The sequence below is a fragment of the Thunnus albacares genome, chromosome 4, assembly GCF_914725855.1.
Source record: "Thunnus albacares chromosome 4, fThuAlb1.1, whole genome shotgun sequence".
NCBI lineage: Eukaryota > Metazoa > Chordata > Actinopteri > Scombriformes > Scombridae > Thunnus > Thunnus albacares.
The window spans coordinates 8,139,752-8,158,817 of record NC_058109.1 but is presented as its reverse complement, the minus strand read 5'-3'; the positions used below and the strand labels follow the sequence as shown (position 1 = coordinate 8,158,817).

The 19,066-nt window shown below is 38.7% G+C and overlaps 1 protein-coding gene across 4 annotated transcripts in view; it reads right to left on the bottom strand.

The window, feature by feature from the left end:
- Positions 1–1,548: 1,548 nt before the first annotated feature.
- The window catches only part of kctd6a (potassium channel tetramerization domain containing 6a), a 28,637-nt gene continuing 11,119 nt past the window's right edge, over positions 1,549–19,066 (bottom strand). For 2 of the 4 annotated variants that reach the window (XM_044348323.1, XM_044348320.1), the window contains exons 2-6: positions 11,826–11,934; positions 10,652–10,821; positions 6,715–6,982; positions 5,263–5,421; positions 1,549–4,911 (exon numbers count right to left, since the gene is read on the bottom strand). In XM_044348323.1, coding sequence (XP_044204258.1) covers positions 4,801–4,911; positions 5,263–5,421; positions 6,715–6,982; positions 10,652–10,821; positions 11,826–11,852 — 735 coding nt within the window. In that variant the 5' untranslated portion in view covers positions 11,853–11,934 and the 3' untranslated portion in view covers positions 1,549–4,800. Of the gene's footprint in view, positions 4,912–5,262; positions 5,422–6,714; positions 6,983–10,651; positions 10,822–11,825; positions 11,935–18,640; positions 18,711–19,066 lie in introns of those variants that run through there. The other 2 variants (XM_044348321.1, XM_044348324.1) reach the window with 2 other exon arrangements.

Below are 19,066 nucleotides of genomic sequence, written 5' to 3'. Positions count from 1 at the left end.
ATTGCCAACAGGTCAAGGCCACAAATTATGTAATTTTGGGAAGAGCTTACGGGAAGACTTGGTGGGAAATTCCGGGATTTGGTTAAGAGAGGAGGAGCCCTAGAAAATCAGATAAGATAGGCTCCACATGAGGAGGAGTTGAATGAGGTATATAAGACAGTGCTTTTTGTCTTACATTCAGGTTCTTGCTCCATGGACCAAGCCTTGGTGTACCTGTATTGCACTTGATACACAGTAAATCTCATTACATCAAACTCTGCCAGTTTCAGTGTATTTCTTTGAGTTTGGGATCATCTTGATTTTTGAAACAAAAACGTTGTGGGAGACCTGAAGATTCATTGGTCCATCTGAAGGATTTTTCCACAACACCCTCACCTGAGCTTCTACGCCCATCTCCTCAACTGCACCTCATCTCATTGTTATTCTGTTGGTATTTTAGTTAGTCCTGTGTTTCAGGTCGGTCTTGTTGGATCCTTTGTTCTGTTCTGTTTTGCCTGCCTGTGCTTCTGTATCCTGTTTATGAGTCTTGAATAAAGATTTATTTTTTAAGTTCCTGTTGCCTGCAGCGTCCTGCATTTGGGTTCATCTCCTGCTACTCTTCCTGACAGTGCAGAGCTGACTTAAACTTGATTTAATGGCCTGATTTATTTTTCAAACTCCAATGCTGAATTGAACATGAATTTGTGCATATGATATTACAGAGGAGCATAATGTGCCCAGATAAGGAGAAAGCTGTTAGGTTAAATGCTGTGATTCAAATAATATGACTTCAGATTTATTCTCATTGAGCTGGAGAAAGTTTGCAGCCATCCAGGATTTTATGTCCTGAAGACAGTTATTGAGGTCCGTTAGTTTGTTGTAGTTATTAGGTTCTAGGTAGCACTAATGTGAAAAGAAAGGTTGTGTTTTTTGATAATGTGACATAAAGGGAGCACTGAGATTGAGAAAAGCATTGAACCAAGTATAGAGCCTTGGGGAACTCCGCAGGAAATGGAGGCTGGGGATGAAGATGAGTTGACAGTTGAAACAATTAAGGATTCGTTTGATAAATGTGAGGAAAATGGTATGTATTTCCCCTTGACCAACACTTTAGTCCCCAAATTATCTTGAAAATAATGACCGCATTTGCCACATCCATGCTGTGGACATTCATGATTCATAGTAAATGAATCAAATTATTTTGGTAACCCACAGAACTTTAAAGCAAATTCCCTGAGCCCAATGCAATGACCTTTTTGTCTTCAAAGACACCCAAAGGACAAAATTTACATGCCTCAAAAGGGTATGAACCTCATTGCTAGCAGATAGGTCTTGTTAGCATTTTTGTGACTTCAATGTAACATCTTGTAATGACCATCAATCAATCAATCAATTTTTATTTATATAGCGCCATATCACAACAGAAGTCATCTCAAGGCACTTTTCACATAGAGCAGGTCAAGACCGTACTCTTTAATTTACAGAGACCCAACAATTCCGACCATGTAGCTTTTAATGTCTTAACAGCAAATATCCATACTGTAGCAGCCATAGAAGCAACCATAAAACTACTGATTTTTGTTTTATTCACACAAAGTGAATATGATTTTGCTTAAATGTTGCACTTTGTAAAAATGGTCTTTTTAGTAGTAGGGTATTACAGTAACTGTATAAGAGGTCATTGTAATTGTGATAATATTTGCAGTAGCCTTGTAGTAGTTACAGAAGTAGCACTATACAGTAACAGCTGAAGTACTAGTAGCTGGGACTGCATGTTTGTCAAACATTATTCACCTGTTGGGCTTTTAACATCTCATTTCATTCTGTTAACTTGATTCTTAGGTGGCAAATTACATTTAACACAATATAAACATAACATATACTCAGACAGAGTTGGAGTAAATTTTAACCTAACACAAATCAATCATTCATTAATGTAAAGTCATCACAAAATACCCCCCTTCACCCACACATGTAATATCTGTAAACTGTACAAATAAAGGCATCATACCAAATTAAAATTCCCAGCCTCAATTTTCACATGTAAACTGTCAACGGCTACAACGTCAATGTAAAATCTTCCACTGAGTCATGTAGATCATACTTAATTTTCTCACGTTAAAATGTCATGTTTGTTGGATTACACTCTCAATTTACACTCTACTGTCAAGTGTGTCTTTTAGTAGCTTGATCCTCCCACAGGTTATGCCCTCCACATGAAGCTCCTCACAGGCAGATGAAAACAAGCTGCTGGTGACACCATGGTGGCACAGAGGTTCAGTTTGTTTGTCTACACCTCCCTCAGGCCAATAACATGTTAGGTTCATAGTATACTTTTTTTTTTTTTTTTTTTTTTTTTTACCAATAGATACACATAGACTGTCTACATGCTTTCCAGCAAAGTTTCTATATACCTACACCAGCATATCGTCTTTGCAAACCTCTGATTTTGCAACTCACTGGCACCGGAGGAGGACACTACAGTATATTATTAATTAGGCAAAGTTCAAATAAATGAACTGATACCTAGAGGGGATAGAAAACATCAAATCTGAGATATGTTATATATGTGAGCCAAAACACCAATGACAGCTGACTCAGCAGAAACATGCATATAGATGGATCTGTCCACTGACGAGCAAGTGCAAGAGGTCTCGTGGTTTGGTTGCTTTGTTGTTTTTTGTGTGTTTCTAGCCTGACATTGATTGCTGAGAGGAGGACTTAGTAAACAGGATGCGGCTACGTCAACGAGCAGGGAAGGAGAACAGGACAGAGTTGCATTTGGGGCCAGTAAGGGAGTGTTCCCTATTGCATTTATTTTGTAACATTTGGCATTTCAGTGTGCAAACATGTATAGAGTTAGCATAATAACATACTAAGACTTAGCATGTTTACTGTGGTGGCGCACTAGCATTAATCTCAAAGTAGCTGAGGCTAATGGGAATTCAGTCATTAGTTTTCTGTCATTAACTAAACAGGACAAGTGGATGTTTTGAGCAGCTAGTAGAGCTAGATGAGAGGTCAGACGGTCACCAAAGATCCATCATCTGGGGACCAAGAATGTCTGTGCCAAATTTCATGGCAACAGCGAGTTGTTGCTCAGAACCACAGATATGAACCTACAGACTAAAGACTGACTGAGGCTAAGGTCCTTAAAGAACCACATGCACTGCTAGCATCGCTAAAAACTACTCCTGATATTAATTACTAATATTTCCTACAATCATTTAAAAAATACATTCCATTCCAGTTTTGAACTGATGTTTTGGCCTTCCACCTTGTCAGGTACACAGATATAATGTATAATGGCTGGGTATCTTACAGAGCTGCCTGTGTTATCTTACCATCATCGCCAGTTTGGATACCAAGACCATTGGAGGGTGTGAGGCAGCCTTTTTAAAAAAATATTCTGTGGGCAAGTGACACAAAGATGAGATTTATGCTTTATCAGAAGTGTTTTCAAACAATATTTTTCGGTTTTACAAGAGAAAAGACTTTAAAGATGAAGACTAACTGGTTGGTTTGTTAACTTTCTTCACCAGTTATTCTCCAACTTTGTCTTGTCTGCAGTTTGGTGCTGGGCAGGTAGTGTACACTGGATTTATCAGAGTTTGTTTACTAAAAAAAACAGCTGCCTGCTGCTGCTGGAAACACTGAGATTGAGCCAAAACAGTAAATGTGCCTAAAAAAGGCTAAAAAGCTCAGCAGAGCTGCAGAGTTGGTGAGAACTCTCTGTGGGCCACAGAGCAATTACTAAAGGAGAACGGAGTCAAACAAAATCACCTGACAATATGTTTCAGATTGCTTACTTTGCAATTAATATTGAGTCCTAGTCACTGAACAGATTTCTTATACTACTGATACAGGCCAGATATGCAAGTAACATACACTATATGGCCGAAAGTATGCAGACAGCTGGACATTATGTGATGTTTGAACATGTGATTCCAATACTATGGTCATTAATCTGCTTCTATAACAGCCTCCACTCCTGGTTTTAGGCTTTCCACCACACGTAGGAACCTGGCTGCAGGGATTTGCTCCCATTCAGCCACATGAGCATTAAAGAGGTTGGCCAATGATGTTGGGTGATAAGGCCTGGCTCGTAGTCGGTTTTCCAGTTGAAGTCAGGACTCTGTTCAGGCCAGTCAAGTTCCTTCCCACCAAAGTGGGAAAACCATTTCTTTATGAACTTGACTGAAGGATGAAAGGGCCTTATCCAAACTGTTGCCACAAAACTGAATGCATACTGTTGCCCAAAATTACATTTTTCAGTATGCTGTAGAATTAAGATTTCCCTTCATTGCAACCAAAAGGACTAGACCAACCAGGAAAAACAGACCCAGATCAAAAGTACACTGAAGGAGTGCATCGATAGTCGCATGGTTATTGCACATACCACATAACCAAAACGTCCCTGGTTCTATTCCAGCCAGGGACGCTTGTTCCATGTCATACTTATCTCTCTCTCCCCATTTCCTTCATTGTCCACTGTCCAATAAAGGCAAAAATGCCAAAAAATTACACTAAAATATGTGGATGGTGTCCACATATTTTTGTCCATATTGTGTATATGATAAAGCGAAGGCAACATACGTAAAAGTCTAATACTAATGTACCACATGCGGCTAACGTGCTAGCCTTAATGTGACTGCACCTTGTGCTTTATCTCCGAGTAGACAGCAGGAATGTTTCAGACAATACACATCATACAAAACATTAGCACATTATGAACAAAACACCAACAAGTCTGTCTGTCTCTATGCAGACACTCTGATAACATCTTCTGTCTGTCAGTAACTCCATCTACGAGTTCATCCGTCAGTCATCGACTTTGCGTGCTTGTCGGCAGAACGTCCAGTGGTGTTCAACCGTGTTTTCATTGGCTCGTTCGCTCATGTGGTGAACACGTGTGTTCCGTATCCCGAAACCCTGAAAAATAATGACACAGACAAACTGAGTCATCACACGTACACAAATTCAACTTTTGCTGTCAGACATGATTTAAAAAACTACAATGTCAGACAGACAACTTGTTCATGGTGACCGATCTATTTTGAACTTGAAAAGACTTGTGGATTTTATTTGCTGCACATATGCAACACACATGTGCATGATGACACATCTGCCTTCATGTTTTCCACAAAATAAACACTGCAATATTGAACACAAGCTAAAAAAAAATCATCCATCAGTGACAAGTTGTTTGTATATTCCTCAGTACTGACAAATTTCTTGCATTGCGTTTCTACACATGATGAAGATGAAATAAAGGCCACGTACAGCTTTGGAGATAAAGTCAAGCAAGTGGACACGCAGGCTGACTTCCTGTTGGTGGTCACATGGTCCAAAGGTGAAGGACACCTGGTAGTCTCTGGTGTCCATCATGTGTTTGTTCCACTTTGTGAAACTGCTGGAGATGGACTGCAACACAGCATGGACCTAAAGACAGAGAGAACGAGTCATGTGACTACTTATATAAAATGTACTTTATTAGTCTTTTCTATGTCTTATTGATTATGGTTTTGTTTTATATACCTTGCTGTTTTTTAAATGTTCAAACATATATTATTAATCTTTGTTATCATATAATACAGTATTTTTTAAATTATGGAAATATATTTTTTTATGTACTCAGTTCTCCCTTAACAATGAGATCGCAATCAACATGGGACTTTCCTGAATAAATTCCAGTTACTTACTTAGTATATAGACCACTATTATTGCTACCACCATCCTACAAGTGTAATGATTGTTAACACATGGCTTGATGCACTGAAAATAATCTATGAGGGTAAAGACATCCTTTTGTTTATTCTTTAAGCAAAAAAGTGCCAAAGTATTTTCAGTATTAGTATGTTATAATTGATTGATATCAGTTTTTCACAAGGTTCTATCTGGGACTGGGATTGGGTGATTTCGATAAAATCATCTATCACAGTTATTTGAGTTTGTTTCTTTTAACGATGATATCAGTATATATCATAATACAGTAACTTTTCTGAAAAATCAAATGTTTATGGACAAAATAAACAGACAGTCTGTCTTTGGCTAAACCACCAAATGAAATACCTTACAAGTCAAGGTGCTTCATCACATTAATGTAAAAATCCATATAAATATATATAAAAATCCAATATTGATTTGTAATATTGCCCACAACAGACTAATAAAACCAGAAATAACTGTATTAAAGAGAGAGCATATATCGTCATGTTGCCCAATCCTATCTTGAAACTCCAAAGTGGTAAAAAATTTTTACAAAAAATGCAAGAGAATGAACGAGGATAGAAATTTACAAGAGTTCTTCAATTACTTTAACTACAAGTTTCAACCAGCTGCTTCATCGCTTCCCAAAACAAAGATTTAAGTATATATTTATGTATACTTATATATATTTTTATGTAAAAATCTATATTTCTCTGTCAATCAAATTATCTGATTTACAGTACAATACAGTTATGATGTTATTTAATTACAATGTAAAGTGATATTTGGAGGCTACATGAATGCAAATGCTGAGCAGCACACATACAAAGAACAAAAAACGAGAGAGTGAAAGTTGTGGTTATTCTGAGCTTTCTGACTTATGGATGTACAGGGAAGATACAGAGAGAGAAGCAGACAGGAGGATCTGGAGGAAAATAAGATAATACATATCATCATGTCTTTGTATCGCAGAATATTCTGCCACGACGTGTCGATAAGACCCGAACCACAGCTGTTCCCACTGACCTTGGTGGTGATGGTGAGCTGGGTGATGATGACTGCGACAGGGTTGGAGTACTTGGATAGCTTCCTGGTGCTGGAAAGCTCCACCACCTCCTCATAGGTTTCGGTGGGGTAGGGCAGATGGGGTTTGGGGTCTCCCAGGCACTGAATCAGGGGCTCGATTTGATAGAAGTCAGCCTCCTTCCTGAGCAGCTCGGTCTCCTTGAAGTCGCACGGCAGCGTCAGCTCTGACGTGCGCAGGAAGTTGAGGATGTAGCTGAAACAGCAGAAACTGAGACAGGATCAGACCAGACTGCTGAGCTGATGATTCTGTAAAACTCTGAGCTACCAGTGAAACTGAGGACAGGAGGCGAGAGAGGTGCTATACATTCATACTGCTACCAACTAGATCAGGGTGAGAAAAGTGTGTTTCACTTTCTTCTGACCTTTGACTTTTTAAATCTCAAAATTTGATTCAGTTCTCTCGTAAATGAAAAGGCTAATGTTAGTCGATATCTTCATTAAAGATGCAATATGTAAGAACCAGAAATTCTTTCTTATTAATGACACCAGTGGCTGTTAAGTGACCTGTAGTCAGCATCCTGTTGCTTGCACTCATGAGCAGCGGCACTAACATTATCCAGCTAAAACTACAATATCACAATATATTCATGGATGTATAAAGAGAACTGGATACAGGAAGAGCGCCAGGCTTTGAAGCCAATTTGACATAGCGGCCAAACCATGTAATTACAACGTCACGTGATGTACACTGGCCCAAAAAGACTTTATCCCATAGACTTACATTGTGTGCAGTCTGTAAATCAGCGGATACATTTTTCTGAGCGTCACAACCCCTGCGAAATGACTTGTCTTGCTATCAGAATTAAATCCATTTGGTCCGATCACATTTCAAAAGCCTAGAAGAGCCGCATGATTGAATTGTTTTATCCCCATTCAAGTTAGCCAGAGGGCTAAACCGGAAGTAGCCGACTCGGCCAGCGAAAGTCACTAGTGCGCATGCTCTATGGGCCGCATAATGCGGAAGATCCGGGTACTTTCATACCGGGAAGTCAATTTTTTTGGCTTCATGCGCCACTGAGCAACTGTCGTAAGAATGAGCGGGCCCCGCCTCCGACACTGTATCCAGTTCTCTTTATACATCCATGAATATATTTCACATGTTTTGCAGTAATGTTAGCTTATCTGTCCAATAGGAAGAAAGCCAGCTCGGGGTTGGATGTTATCAGACACCATTTCTAAACTAACATTAACTGGTGTTGCATCCTGTTGGCACTGTAGGAGGATGGGAGAAAGGCAAGGTACCCGGGAGTGCACATATACGTCACATCCTTTGGATTTTCCCTGCAAAACCGTCCTGAGTCCTTTACATAGAAATCAGTCCACAGGCTGTTATAGGCAACTGAGAAAGTCGAGGAAGGTCTTTTTGAATGTTTTAACTGAAATTCTTACATAATTCTTACATATTGCACCTTTAATGTCAACAAATCCCATGAACGACCAAAATCAACAGGGTATTAGTCCGTCTCTCAATACTCTCTGACATTCCTACCTCCTCTGAGGCACTCAGCCCCAAGCTGATTGGTTCCTTCTGAAGATGTAAATATTTAAAAATGGATCATGCCAGATAATTTTTTTAAAAAGGCTGAGTCATTTCCTCAAACAGCTGGAAAACAAACAGGAGGAAAAAGAGCATTTGTTGGACTATTTTCAGTGGCAGATTAATACACATTTGGTGCTCTAGTGAGTATTTCTGGCTGCAGGAAGGTTTGTGTGTTTAACTCAAATAAGCTACCGTGTGTATGTTTGCAGTAATGAAGGAACATATTAGTGCAACAGTGAGGTTCATTAATGTGTTTTTAATAGTTTTTTGACAACAATGGAGCTCTACAGCACAGAGGAATAATATATATCAGGTTTACATATGCAATACTGCACAAGGGATTTGTTGACAGTAAGAAAAATATAGAACATCACCAGACTCATCTTTTAACTCCTTTATATGTAATCAGTCTGTGTAGATAAAAGCACTGTCTTATAGCAGTGTTAGCATTTAGCATTTAGCTCCTGGTATGGTCTCCAGTGGCAAACTGGTCCCAAACAAGCAGCCAGACAAGGAGTAATTAGAGGCAGAAGATCATATGTGAAAGAGGCCACATCAGGAGACTGAGACCCCTCCAGGAAACAGACTCAGGATGGCAGCTCACAGGAAAACACCTGGTGGCTGTCCTCTGTAGGGTGGCCATTTTTGACCTCTCAGACCCAACTTGTCAGGTTCAGCTCCACATTGTCAGTCTGAGCTGTCCTTTGTTATTTATAATGTGGGGCTCTACTGGAATATCTTTGCATGATTTACAGTTCATTCATCTTATACTGACCCTTTATGCTGCCCCTCAGTTCAGCCTCTGTCCGAAACAGGCTGTTTTAGCTCTCATTTAAGGCCCCCCTTCCAAGGAGCGCACTCTGTTCTGATTGGAACAGAGTGCAGACTTCCAGCCGCTCAGGAGGCTACATCAACAAACCATGAAAAAAACTATAGTAGTAGGATTTCACTGCTTTTTTTGGTCTTTACTTGAGATGTTGACTTAACAAATACATCCATACCTGTTCAAGCCGAACTCTGACCTGAAATATACAAATGGACAACGCAAACAACACATGGAAAAACCTTAGCAACAACCTCGGCAACCAAGGTTACAGAACAGACGGTCGTTTAGGGGAATGTGTGACGAGTTGACATTATTATTTATATGGTCATCTGCTCCACGCACAGTGTGCGAGTTCACTGCTCCGCTCCGCTAACATTATGGCGCCTTTCCTTTGTTTTGGGGGTAGTCACGCTGAGCCATGACTTGAGTCAAGCTGGCATGCTGTGAGTGGTTTTCCACTACACACCACGACAAAGTAAAATAAGTAGTTTACCTGTTGGAGTTGTGCTGGTCATCTGCAGCTCTTCATCAAACATCATCATCACTGTGGCTGTTTCTGCTCGTACTATTCCTCCCTGCATTATTTCTGACTGATGTGCTGAATAAAGAGCTTAAAATATCTCCATATGTGACCGGTTTTTAGCGCCACTAACAAAGCTCTGCTAATCCGGTGAGGATTAGCAGACAATAATATTGTCCGGTGACAATAAAAGTCTCCCGTTGTTTAGTCATTTAAAGGTTCTGTATGTAGGAAACAGAAATTCCTTCTCATTAGTGACACCAGAGTACGGTTTAGACCTGCTCTATGTGAAAAGTGCCCTGAGATAACTTTTTGTTATGATTTGGCGCTCTCTAACATTGTGTTTTGCACCGTGTTTCAGCAAATTTCAGTCAGATAATTTTTTACGTTACATTACTACCCATTCACTCATTGGCAATAAAAACTATTGAAACATGTAAATTGCTTCACAATTCTACTTATAGAACCTTTAAAAGCTTTTAATATGAAAAGCAGGAAATGTTGGGTTCGCATTGGCAGTAACTTAACACAACTCTGATATGGCTGCCCCTCAGCAGGCTTCTGGAAAGCCGGCCAATCAGAATAGAGTGAAAAATAGTGTGAAAATATAGAGCTGGAAATAAGCATAAGAGGTCCCTTTAATATAATAATAACATTTGAGGTTAGGACATAATGTTAGCATGTGAGCATGCTTTACATTTCACATGTTGACATGCTAATGTCGATTAGTGCAGAGAAAAGATTTTGTTGTTACCTAAAGAAAAATGATTTATCTTTTGTATGGTGGCAATTTTATGACCTCTCAGTTTGTCAGTCACAGGTCTTCACTGTCAGACTTAACTCAACTTTCATCAGTGTAAGATACGACCCTAACCAAACACAACATATACAAACATATGTTGGCTACTGAGTTTACTACAGGGTACATGTTATTCATCTGAAGAGCTAGCAGCAGATTGTACTATTAAAAAACAGACACACATCCACTCACCGAAACAGTGGGCCGTCACGGTCGATGAAATAGTTTCTGTGTGTGTCCCTGACGGTGGGGAGGTCCCCTCTGAACATGGCTCCCAGCATGGAGTCTGGGTAGCGCTGCAGCGTGGACAGAGACGTGCTGTAAACACAGCCTCCCACATTCAGAGTCACTGGCTCCCCCATCTGGGCAGAACAGGAAGAGCAGTCAGATACAACACAGTACACCACGAACGAATTAGTGTTCTTGAGAGTTTGAACTTGGCCAGTTGAACTTTTGCTGACATCAGCAGCTCAGCTGATTTCACTTAAGGACACTTAAAGGACCAGTGTGTAAGATTTAGTGGCATCTAGCAGTGAAGTTGCAGATTGCAACCAACTGAATACCCTACCCACCCCCTCCCCTTCCAAGCGTGCAAAAAAAGGCCTCTAGAGCCGGTGTTTGGTTTGTCCATTCTGGGCTACTGTAGAAACATGGCGGTGCAACATGGTGGGCTATGTGGAAGGGGACCCTCTCCCTATGTAGATATAAAGGGCTCATTCTAAGGTAACAAAGACACAACTATTCTTATTTTCATGGGATTATACACTAATTAAAACAAACTAATGAATATTATTTTCCATTTCTGCCAAGTCCGTTCTGCTTGATGCCACTAAATTCTACACACTGCACCTTTAGGGCTACAGTGAACGGTGAGCTTCAGGTAAACTGTTAAATACATTTTTGCACAAAACAAGGACTGTAGATTTTGTCCCTCATCACCTGATTATTGCTTTAAGGCCGACTTGAAAAATTGTGAACCTATCGTTTAAGTCAGAGCAAGCTGCCAACTCTGATTTTAATACCACAGCATCCCAGATCTCATGTTACCTTACATAAAGAGTAGATATGAGATGTGAAGATAGCCTGAGTATCTGGAGAGAAAAACTCAGATTGGTGCATCCTTAAACTGAACCTTAATCTAATACTAACCTTAATCCTCAAACAACTTTTTGAAGGTCCAGCCCAAAGCAAAGACTATTCAGTTGATAGACAGATGTAGAGGAGTACATAAACACACAGAGCAGCATGAAAGCTGTGCCATCATTCAAATGTCAGACATGTTCAATTGGCCAAAGGCTGAACTGAAAAATGTTTGCACACACACACACACACACATACACACACACACACATACACACACACACACCATGTGTCCCAGGTCTCCATTCTCCATCTGCAGCCCTGAGCTGACCGTCAGCGTTGTTTCTCTTCAGGTCAAACTGTTAGGAAGATCATTTTTCAGTTTCCACCAACACCTGCAACAAGAGGATGAACAGCTTGTGAGATGGTTGCCATGGAGATAAGCAGCCAGCTGATGCAGCAGCGTTTTCATGGCCCAGACATCATCTGGCTGATTAGTCTTGCGTCCCTGATGTGTCCACACATTGCCTGCCAATGAGAAACAGGAGGAGGAGCTCTGGACCTCGTTTCTTAATCCTGTATCTTCTACGCAAATTTAAAACAGACGAATGAACGTCACTGCGACTGATTAATCAAACTCACACAACATTTTAACGAGCTGTGATTAAATTATAGATCACAAATCAGACTCAGCTGTGGATACCAATGAATCTCTCAGTACCTCGCAGCTCAGTTTCAATTTTAATTCAGTGTGCTGCAAATTGACTCCAAAACCATTATCGATTGACTTTAGAACATTAGAGGAGAGCAAAATCATTTATATCATGATAAAAGTCAGATGAATTTACTTTCATCAGAGCTTTAACAATTAGTTGATTATTCAATAGACATAAAATTGAACAAAATAAATTAAATATGCCACCTTCAGCTCTGGGATATTATGATGGGTACTTTTCACTACTCTCCCACATTTTAAAGGGGACCTATTCTGCACATTTTCAGGTCCTATATCCTTATTCTGGAGCTCTACTGGAATATCTTTACATGATTAACAATAAAAAACTGCTTATATATCTTATACTGGCTCTTTATGCAGCCCCTTGTTTTAGCTCCTGTCTCTTTAAGGCCCCCCCTCCTGATGAGCCCACTCTGTTCTGATTGGTCAGTTTCCTGAAGCTGAACCTCAGCAGAGTAATTAAACAGTAGTAGTCAGATTTCAGCCCCTAATGCTTCTCATTCTTAACTCAAAATGATAACTTCCTTAATACATCCATACATGTTTGAGCCTGAATCCGATCCAAAATATGCAATTAGACAACGCAAACAATCAATGGAACAACCTTAGCAACAAAGGCTACGGAGCGGACGGCCGTTTGTGGGCATGTGCGAACAATCTGATGTCATCACGGGGAGGAAGTAGAGGTGACTTTGCAAGGAGCATTTCTACATAGGTTCACCTCAGGTTTTGGACCTTTGACCATGTTTAGACATCAAACATCATATCAGTATAAAAATAACAAAACAAAACAAAACAAAAAATCACAAAAAGCATGATTTGTCTTATTTAATAAATAAAATAATTGGCAGGTTAATCCATAATGAAAATAATTGTTGCTTCAATGATCATTATATTCATTACATATTATTAAGAAATAATATATCATAATTGTATTGCTGTTTTAAAAAAAGCTTCCTTTGAGATGAAACTAACAGTGATTTTGTTTTAGTGTTGTAACAATAAGCGGCTTTAATGATAAGTCAGTCGACAAAAAATTAATCAACAACGATTTTGGTAATCTTTTAATTAATTAGGTAATTTATCAGAAACTCCAGTTGTTAATTCCAGCTTCTCAAATGTGATGAATATCTTGGACTGTTGGTCTTAAATAGATGTCATCTTGGGCTCTGGGAAATTGTGATCAGCTTTTTTCACTATTGTTTGACGGTCTATAAACGATTTATTTGTTAATTTAAAAAACGATCTACAGATTAATTGAAAATAAATGTTGTACAGCTGTACTGCTGTTACAGCCTTAATTACTTTCAGTGCTGCTGAAGCATTCAATCTGTAGAAGCTCTGACACAGACTCAAGGGTTCTTTGTTTGGAACAGACAATGACAAGTGATTTTTTCCTGCAACGCCGGGTGGAAATGTAATGTGATTTAACATTATTCATGTGACCCCAATATTTTATCATTGCATGACACAGCTTTCTTACTGTAAGACACTCATCAAGCTCCCTCTCTCCCCTACTGTGTCCATACTGAGGATGTAGGTCAGAGTTTGTTGACAACATGCTCTACTGCCCTCCAGGCAGCCTATGTGCATTAGCTTACACATGGTTGGTGCACTTGTTATTGTTTAACGTTTCTGTTTGAGAATCAAATTGATTTAATCTTATTTAATCTTTACAGAATAAAAGCAGTTGCCTCTCGTTAGCTTTTCTGTTAATCAATAAAGATGGTATAATTCATATTTTTATGTTAAAAATTGATGCCAAAGGGATTGAAAAGGGTAGCTTGTAGTGATCAATCCACCGAGAATCATCCCCCGATTTTGCTGTTCCTCTTAGCTCTTAAGCTTTTCAGCCTGTTTTGGTTCAATCTCAGCAGAAGCAGGCAGTTGTTTTGCAGCTAAATAGACAAATATTTCTGTCCAAATTAATGCTTATGTTGCTTCGTATTTGCTGGATGTGCAGGTAGGGCACTGTTTGCTAACAGGTTCGTTATATCAATGTCAAAGGTGATAATATGTCAGTGTTGTGTTTACAGCAGGGCTGCAACTAACAATTATTTTAATTATCGGTGAATCTGCTGATTGTTTTCTCAATTAATCAATAAGTTGTTTGGTCCATGAAATGTCTGAAAATGGTGAAACATGTTGATAACTGTTTCCCAGAGCCCAAAATGAGATCTTCAAATGTCTTGTTTTGTCCCGACAAACAGTCCTGAACCCAAAGATATTCAGTTATAGAAGACTAAAGAAACCAGAAATATTCACATTTGAGATGCTACAATAAGAGAATTTGCACTTTTTTTCTTAAAAAAATACTCAAAACAATTAATTGATCATCAAAATTGTTGGCAATTAATTTAATAGCACACAACTAATCAATTAATTGGCTAATCGTTGCAACTGTAGTTTACAGCTTGTTTCTGCTGCCCTCAAGTGGCCAAGAGGTTGTTGCAGTTTTAAAAATGCACTCTTGCTACTGTTTACTATGCGTCATGTCCCATTTACAACTAGAAATACACCTTGTGGTTTTATGCCTCCACCAACCAGTCAAGTTGCAGTTTAGATTCACATCTGTCCAGACTCATATAATATTTGTGGTGAAGACATTTATGGGATTTAATAAAAGGTATTAAGTGTATTTTGCTTGTATGTGTTCACATGTTTGGTCAATAAAGCTGATTCTGATAGTTTAACACAAAGTTGTAGCCATGACAGTGGACAAAGCTTCAGATATGGATGCTGCTGCAAAGAAGCTAAAATAGATTCTACAATGTGGATGCTTCACATTAGAGCTGGGCAATATGTCAAAACATACGATCATGGTAATTTATCACAATATATAATTTGATAATGCTGCCAGTTTGAAGAGTATCCTGATAATGACTGAAGCTTGAAGAAACCAGAGTTCATTTGTTAAACTTTAGAATAGTTTATTAACATAAAAAAAGAAAAACATAATGTAAACGTTTAACTGAAAACATGCTTTATCTGCCTAACAGAACAACACAAGTTAGCTTGCCTCGTAACTTATTAAAATAATGTAAATAAAACTAAAAGCTGTGACTACTATCACATCAAATTCACATAAGTAAAAATAAGTAAACTCTGTTTACTTAGCTTCATGCTTAGCCTAGCTTAGCAGTTAGCTTTGTGAATCCATAGTCAAAGCAGCCTTGTTAAAACGATGTGTGATGACAAGAAAAGTGTTTCTGCAGAACATTAAGATGTCACAGTAAAGCTGACCTTTGACCTTTTGGATATAAAATGTCATCACTTCATCATTTTATCCTATTAGACATTTGTATGAAACCTCATAATTAGCGTATGAGTTCTTGAGTTGTGGCCAAAAACATGTTTTGTGAGGTCACAGTGACCTTGACCACCAAAATCTCTGTGCTTTCAATATTTTCATATAACCAGTGGTGGAATAAGTATTCAGATCCTTTGCCTTAGTAAAAATATCAGTACAGCAATGTAAAAATACTCCATTGCAAGTAAAAGTATTGCATGAAAATAAGCTTAAGTAACAGTATATAAGTATTAGCAGAAAAATGTACTTTAAAGTATTGCAGTAAAAGTAGTGGTTTGGTCCCTCTGACTGAGATATAATTATATATGACATCACTGTAATATTAATATTGAAGCATCAGTGTGTAAGCAGCATGTTAATGTTGTAGCTGCTGGAGGTGGAGCTAGTTTGAACTACTTTATATACAGTTTGCTAATTTATGAGTTTTTTATCAACCTAGGGGTCGGGGCCCCTCCAAAGGGTCACCAGATAAATCTGAGGGGTCGTGAGATGATTAATGGGAGAGGAAAGAAGAAAAAACAAAGTTCTGATACAGAAATCTGTTTTCAGTTTTTAGACTTTTTCTCTAATCTTTGAAAAAATGATGTGAAATATGTGAAATATTAGATCATTTGAACATTTATTGAAATGAAACCATGTGAGAAGTTTAGAGAGAAAAATAACTATTTGGTGCAGCTGTTAACAACTCATAGACATCTGAAATGTGACCCCGACTACACACTGCTTTTATAAGACATCAAAAGCCAAAAAGGTTGGAAACTGGTTTCATCTTTAACAATGTGTTGTATGTGAAAAGCTTGTTATATTATCCATTGTCTCAATTAAATGTAGTGGAAGGGTAAGTACCTCAAAATTGTACTTACTGTAAGTACAGTTACAGTACCTGAGTAAATGTAGGGGAGAACGGGGTAAATAGAGCCACCCCCTTTATCTTGGTCACCATAAACAAAAGTAATCATGTGATCACAAATTAAGAAAGTATAGTTCACATTACTGAATCCATCTTGGACTCAAGAACATGGAGAGAGTGGTCAGCAAAACAGAGCAAAAAAAAAAAAGAATTTTGTCATGCCAAGTGAATTCATCATGTTACTAAATTCATCAGTCTTGTATCTTAATTAAAACAGATAAGTTTTGGACATTATTACATGTTAATTTAAGTCAGTGTAAGATACAAAACAAGGTCATAAACTTAGCATAACTGTGGATCTGAGCCACTGTGTGAAACAGTTTTGTCAAAATGGAGATAGTGGGGTAAAACGTGCCAGTGATGTTGGGGCAAGTTGAGTCAATGGCTCAATTTACCCCCAAAAATATTTTCTGATATTCTAGAGACTAGAGACCCTGTTCATGTTAATGTTTGATCACTGTTACAAGTATTACAATGTTGATGAATAAATACCTAATTGTTGACTGATGTTTAGTTTAAGCCACACACAAACATGCTGTACATACAGATGGGTGGCAAATTAAAGGAAAAGCCAACATAAAGTGTCTTAATAAGGTGTTGGGCCACCAGAACAGCATCAATACACCTTGGTATTGATTTTACAAGTCTCTGAACTCTACTGGAGGGATGAACACCATTAATCCAAAAGATATTCCCTCATTTGGTGTTTTGATGGTGGTAGTGGAGAACGCTGTCCAACCATGGGTTCAAAATCTCCCATAGGTGTTCAAATAGGTTGAGATCTGGTGGCTGTGAAGGCCATAGCATATGATTCACCTCATTTTCATACTCATCAAAGCATTCAGTGACCCCTCGTGCCCTTTGAATGCGGGCATTGAAATGGAAACATATACATAGACTTTATGATCTGCTTCCCGTGTGAAAATGTTCCTAACAGGTACTGTTGAAGGTGAGGTGTGGGATTCGGTCACTGTAACTTTACAGCGAATGTTCAGGGAGGAAAGGCAGATAAGGATTTGGCCTTCAACTTTTAATTCTGAGCAGAGACCGAAAGAAACTCCCTAGAGATACGGTGAATTAATTAAAAATAACTGTTAGGGTGATGAATATGGGATGATTGTGATGCATGTGGCTGTGTATGCAAGTACTAACACTGAACTTCATTCAATATCTCTTCAGCCTAGCAAACTGGGAGATCTGGACTTGCAAATATGTATTCTGGATATTGCAATAAAACTCTGAAAGACAACTTGCTCTCTGTAAATTCATCTTAAATTTCCACTACAGTCATCCTGGAAGAAACAACTCCCATCAAGGTAGAACTATTTCATCATAGGATAAAGGTGATCACTCAGAACAACTTTGTATTGATTCACAGTGACCCTTCCATCTAAGGGGACAAGTGGACCCAAACCATGCCAGCAAAATGCCCCCACAGCATAACAGAGCCACCAGATCCCCTCACTGTAGGGGTCAAGCATTCAGACCTGGACCGGTTTTTCCTTTAATTTGTCACCTGTCTGTATACACAAAAGCACATTTATACACATATTATTTCTGTGGCTAACACACAAAGCTCACAGTTTAATCTTTACTGAAAGTGTTTAGGTAACATGTTGAACAACAGGACACAAACATGTAATTTCACTGAAAAGTATGATTTTTTTTCTCTCAAATTTGTTTGATTTTGTGTCATTTTTATATCAGTATTTAATGGTAACACTATTTACCCATTGAGCGCTCAATTTACCCCATCACCATGCTCATTTTACCCCTACCTTGGGGTAAGTTGTGCCATAGGATTAACTTTTTTGATGGGTCTTTGTTCTAAAACCATATTAATTTGATAACTTGTTTTAATTTCCATGAGTACACAACAACCTGAGGTATATAGAGTTACTATTATTTGAAACAAATACACTTTCATTTTGCAGTAAAATCATCAAAGGTAAAAAGTGGCTCATGTTACCCCGTTCTCCCCTACTTAGTTGCTTTCCACCACTGTATATACCATACATTAATCAATTAATTGAAAAAATATAGACCTGTACAATAAAATAATCCAACAGTCCTACATAAAACATTTCATATCATGTTCAGATTTAACTCTCATTTCAGAGGCTGCAGTTTGTGGTGGTAACTTACTGGACTGAACTGCGTCATACTGTAAAATGTTTTCCACATCATTTCATACATGAAGGAGTACATGAGAAACATCTGAAGGTGATGTTGACCTGATGTGTCCTGTGAGTGATGATTAGCGGAACACTGCTGCGTGTTTCTCTCCATCTGAATGAAGCTACAACATCACTAACGTACGGTTAGTGAAATTTGGTTTCCTAGGATGGCGAAGTTATGACCCGCTCTACTCTGCCTCTGATTGGCTTACCCTGATATTCTTACCATAACCTTAACCAATCTCACTCCTCATAACCAATCCAACCAACGACGGCAACGAGCACTAGCCAATCAGAGGCAGAGTAGGGCGGGTCATGACTTCACCACCCTAGGAAAAAAGAAATCGGCGTACGGTTAACGGCTGCTAGCTTAGGCGCTTAGTGTGATATGTAT